The sequence below is a fragment of the Lactuca virosa genome, chromosome 5, assembly GCF_052849685.1.
Source record: "Lactuca virosa cultivar CGN04683 chromosome 5, Lactuca_virosa_CGN04683_v6, whole genome shotgun sequence".
Taxonomy (NCBI): Eukaryota; Viridiplantae; Streptophyta; class Magnoliopsida; order Asterales; family Asteraceae; genus Lactuca; species Lactuca virosa.
Window position 1 is genome coordinate 221,981,791 of NC_136430.1, and position 5,304 is coordinate 221,987,094.

A 5,304-nucleotide genomic window follows, 5' to 3' on the forward strand; every position below is an offset into this window, starting at 1 on the left:
TCATGACCGCAATTAAATGCCTCGAACTCGCCGAGTCCATGCACCACAACCCTAAAAATTCAACCAACCCCAATAATTCTGGATCAGATGTTACACTTTAGCTGGACTCCTACCCGCTCTACGTTTCAGCGGCTTCCTCCATCAGGAATTCCTACTTAATCCTTTGTGCTTTATACTTTGTTTTGTAAGCATGGATTATTCTCTTATACACCTTTTTCAACTCCTCCTTTCTCCTCCCTGTGGCATTTTATTCAGATTTACGTTTTATCCCTTTACCATGTTGCTTCTTCTTTTCTTCTTCCGTGTGCCCCATCGTTTCCATTCCTCCTTTATCTACCTCAATCGCCTTTTCAATCATCGAGGTTATGAATTCTACCTCACTTTCTTCATACGCTTGAGAATCTGGTGGTTTAAAAGTGAATACTTCAAAAGTGGTAGAAACTAAAGCGCGAGGTTTGGTTTTCTTAATTGTGATGGGTCTATCTTCTTTTACTCCTTGATTAGTCATGTGTGACCCAATGGAGGAGTTATGTTTAGCATTATTCCAAACCTTAGTGTTCTCTTTATCTTCTAAACTTTCCTTCTTGTCATCTTGAATTGCTTCCTCACATTGCAAATTTGTATCAAGACAAGCCAAGTTTGTTTCTTCAAAGTTGCTTAGATCTTCATTAGCTTCACTTTTTTCAAGTAGCTTCTCCAATTCTCTTAAGTCTCTTTCGGCAAAGTCTTCTTCTAAAGAAAGTGTGAATTGATTTGGATTATTTTCTTACCAAAGTGCCAGCTCTTTTTCTAACAGTTCATCATCCAAATCCATTGAGGAAGTCTTATATTTTCTTGACTTTACATGCTTCTTCTCTTGATCGGCTTTAAAAATCACAAAATCATCACCCACCCTAAGTGTTAGTTCAGATTCACGCACATCTACTAAGGCACAAGCGGTATTCAAGAATGGTCTCCCAAAAATGATTGGTACTTTATGGTCCTCATCTATATCCAATACTATGAAGTCAGCAGGGAACACTAATTTATCCACCTTGATGAGAATATCTTCGCATACTCCCCTTGGATGTATTATTGTTTTATCGGCTAGATGGATTGTCATTTGAATAGGCTTTGGTTCCGGAATGTTTAGCTTTTTGAAGAAAGAATATGGCATAATATTTATACTAGCCCCTGAATCGCTCAACGTACGAGTGGTAATTAAGTTTCCAAATTGGCAAGGTATAGTGATGTTTCCCGGATCGCCCATCTTCTCTGGCAGCTCATTCAAAACTATCTCTACTACTTCTGCCATATTCCATCTATTCATGAAGAGGCCCTTAAGCAAGCTTGCATATTTTGGTGTTTGAATTATTGTTTCAATAAACGGGATGTTCACTTGGAGTGCCTTTATATGTTCTATAAACTCCCTATACTCTTTAATCTGTTCACCTTGTATGGCTCGACTCGGAAATGGAAAAGGAGGCTGGTAGGGTTTTAAAAGAATGCCGTTTTTGTCATCAGACCTTGGACTCGTCAAGTACCTGTCTGGGACTCGTCGAGTCGAAGTCGCTATATGCAATTTTCGATTTTTTTCTTCTTTCCCTTGCACCGGTTTTGATTCTTCTTTCCGGATTGGACTTAAAAGAATGAAAATTTTCTCAGAATTTGTTGTTATTGCATTTACATGAGCCATCCTTAGATTCTTTTCGGTATTACTTGGAAGTCCACCCGGTTGTCTTTTGTTCACTTGTTGTGCAAGTTGGCCTAGCTGCTTTTCAATGTTGAGAATGGAGGCTTGCTGATTCCTAACTAGCGGTTGTTGATATTTCATCATAATTTGGTGCTCTCTCAACATGTTTTGTTGATCTTTTATTGCTGCATCGGTATCGTTATGCCTTTTCTCGGATGCGGCTACAAATCTTGTCAACATATCTTCCAAATCCGATTTTTTTCTTGCACCAGCTCCTCCTTTTGATAAAAACCACTTGCTTTTTGCTTATACTTTTCCTCCTTCGCCTTCTTGTACTCATCATAAGGTATCCATTCTTTCTTGGGTTTTCGCCAATCATTATCATATCTATCACCGCTGAGTAACACACTTGGGCTTTCTGGTTCCCGTTCTCGTCAAGATCACAATCCTTAGTAAGGTGAGGCCCTCTACAATTCTCACACCCCACCCGGATGGCGTGGATGGTTTGATCCATCTTTGTCATTCTTTGATCCGTGCTCTCCAATTTTTCCATCAATGCTGCCATGTCATCGGAAATAGAGTTCACCACCCCTCGAGTTGAGTCATTCCTTGGGTTATGATATTCTCTAGAGTGCTTAGAGAATTCTTCAATTAGCTCCTTTATAGCTGCGGGTGATTTCTTCGTGAGTGGTCCTTGCGAGTCAAGGAGCTGCCTAGTTGTCACATTCACCCCATCATAGAAAATGGAGACTTCTTGTTGACTGTTTAGATCATTGTGATGGCAGTTCCTCAACAATCCTTTATATCTCTCCCATGCCTCATAGAGTGACTCGCCCGGTTGTTGCTCGAAATTTGTTATGGCTTTCTTCAACTTTGCTATCTTTGAAGTAGGGAAAATTTGATCAATAAACTTTTCACACATCTTTGCCCAAGTAGTGACGGATCCTGGGGGAAGTGATTTCAGCCAATCTTTCGCAACCCCCTTAAATGTGACCGGTAGCATACGAAGTAGAACAGTCTCGCGAGGTACATTAGGGGTATTGAAGTAGTCGGCTATGTCGTTGACCTCGTTGAGATGCTTGTATGCATCTTCGTGATCTTTCCCATAGAATGGGATGTCCCTGAGTTGAGTGAGAATGTGGCCTTTCAATTCAAAATTGGCAGTTGCTTGAATCGCGGGTTGCACGAGTCCTGGGCCAGTATCGTCACGCATCCTTCTTTTTCATTGGCCCATGGGCATTTCATCGATGTTAGCCATGGTGTTATCGGGTTCGGTTTCGGGGTCGCTTTCTTCTTTTTCTGTTTCGTTCTCTGAATCCTCCTTCGTTAGATCACTAAAAGTGTCGTGCTAGATTCTCCAACTTTCTGGCCCCTTTTCTTGCAAAAGGCTGATTTGAAGCTCTTAAACGGTGACTTCTTTGGTGTTGAAGATGCTTCTACGGTTTTGTCCTTATCCTTCCTAAGAGTTGATTCCGGGTTTTCGAGTGGCAGGATCAAGGGTGTGCTTGATCCTTGGGTCATAAAAACACTACAAGAAACAGAAAAACACACGTAAAAAGAACAAAACTAAACTAAAATATTGCGATACACTCGTCGAGTAGTTGCGACTGGACTCGACGAGTTCAAAGTTAAAACAGAAAAAAAGAACTAAAATCCTAAAAACAAAAAAACTATATCTCAAACCTAATAACTAATTTACTAAAACAGTAACTTTGTGCAAGATAGATCTCACACAAAGGATCGATTAAAATTTATTTTAGAACCGTTCCCCGGCAACGGCGCCAAAAACTTGATGTGTGTTGATTGCACTAGTTTTAGTCCTACTTTTTAAATCTAATTTAGACACACAAAAGACAGTGTACCTATCAATTGGTGGTATAGTTAAGCAAGCAGGGTATCGAACATAGGGAACGGTAAATATAAAGCTAACTACTAGAATTATCTAAATAAAAACAAGCAATTAAAGAAGGGTTTTCTGTAGTTTTGCAAGACTAGAAACTTAAGCACTTAACTAACACTTAAACAAAACAATTAACATCTAAACAAATAAAAATAAACTAAATTCAATAATAAAGGAGACTTCTGTTCAGGTTCGACTTACTTGTTCCTATGGTTGATTTTATGGCACGTGCAATGGATTAATTTGTCATTGGCTACCGATTAATGTGATTAGGTTCATGTTCACTTTTACTAATCCTTAGAAAACAAATCAATTCAAACAGTGGCCAATTGGTTAAACTAATGAGTTTCCTAGTTTATTGATTTGGGTTAAGTAAGACTTGTAGTTAGCTAATTAAATTACTAATTCAATTAACTTCTTGTATGGTTGTTCGTCACACAAGCTCACACATTGACTTACCTATTTTCTAGTTAACCCCTAGTTTCATGTTCACTATTCCTAGGCATATAATATTGTTTTCACATAAATTATATGAGACAATCAATTAAGAGATGTTCATGCAACTTAATTGACTTGATAATTAACAGAAAATAGTTATTGTCAACATATAAGGGTCTTTAACAAGCTTAACAAAACAAAATTCACCAAATTAAATCACTACAAGAAAAATGCAATTTTGCTAGGGAAGATCGCTATGGAACGTATTTTCGTTGTTAATCTGCAATGGATCGTGCTATGGAATGTCGTTCCATAGCAATGTTGCTACCACATTGTCTACGTATTTTATTTCTGGTAGCGAGAGTGGGAGTTGCTAGGTAAAATGCTACCGACTCCATATCCGTTGGTATTATGCTACCGATAGTTCTATGGAACATAAAATCGTAGCAATTTTCCAACGGCATTTGTTACCAAATCACTTACGTTGTACTGCTGCTATGGAATTCATCATCGTGCTTACTATGCAACGGAGTTTGTGACGGAAACCAATTCCATAGTTGAATTGCTATGGAAGTACCATTCGTAGGTATTTTCTAGGGAATTCTACAATGGAGTATGATTTCGTTTGCTTGTTTTGCTATGGAACAAAACGCGTAGCTAATTTGTGATGGCATTTATTGGGATGTTATATGTTTAATTAATTTTGTTATACTATGGATGAATTATTATTATGATCAATGGAATTTGTAAGATATGGTTTGAATGAAATGTTTTTGAATTGGTAATATGTGGCATAAAATAATGGCTAATAAATGTAAAAATGAATTATAAAGTAGATATTGCTGGCAAGCGGACTCGAACTTAAGCTTATGCTAGAAAAGGGCACGATGAAGCCAGTTGTGCTAATCAAGTTGTGTATAATTTCTTGAAAACATAGTATATAATGAATAATTAACAACGAATTCATTACAAACTTATTTTTAATTACATTAACCGGGCATGTTAAAGTATATAATCTATGTAGATTATTTTCCTTAATAACGAATTCATTACAAACTTATTTTTAATTACATTAAGTATACTTCATCACAAAAATAACATGGGTTTTACGTATACTTCATCCTACTCAAACAACATAGCAAGAAAAAATGACTAAAATGCCCTTTTAACAGAATGATGTAAACACAAAACCAAAATAAAATTATAGTAGTACTATACAACTTCATATACTATACAATAAGAACAATAATATTCAATGTCCAATCTATTATCAACCATTAATATTTTTAAGAAA

General features: G+C 37.1%; 1 protein-coding gene across 1 annotated transcript; it reads right to left on the reverse strand.

Annotated features, from left to right (window-relative positions):
* Positions 1 to 247: 247 nt before the first annotated feature.
* On the reverse strand, positions 248 to 2,885 carry LOC145112402 (uncharacterized). The gene is made up of 3 exons (XM_079048568.1): positions 2,507 to 2,885; positions 771 to 1,950; positions 248 to 677 (listed from the first exon to the last, which is right to left on the reverse strand). The coding sequence occupies exons 1-3, from the start codon at positions 2,883 to 2,885 to the stop codon at positions 248 to 250; spliced, it is 1,989 nt and encodes a 662-aa protein (XP_078904694.1).
* Between the last annotated feature and the right edge of the window lie 2,419 nt (positions 2,886 to 5,304).

Coding starts and splice junctions, on each gene's coding strand:
- LOC145112402 (XM_079048568.1), bottom strand. CDS start 2,885: ATGCGTGACGATACTGGCCCAGGACTCGTGCAACCCGCGATTCAAGCA. Junction 1,951..2,506: donor AAATTTCGAGCAACAACCGG/GCGAGTCACTCT, acceptor TTTTATCAAAAG/GAGGAGCTGGTGCAAGAAAA. Junction 678..770: donor GAAAAAGAGCTGGCACTTTG/GTAAGAAAATAA, acceptor ACTTGAAAAAAG/TGAAGCTAATGAAGATCTAA.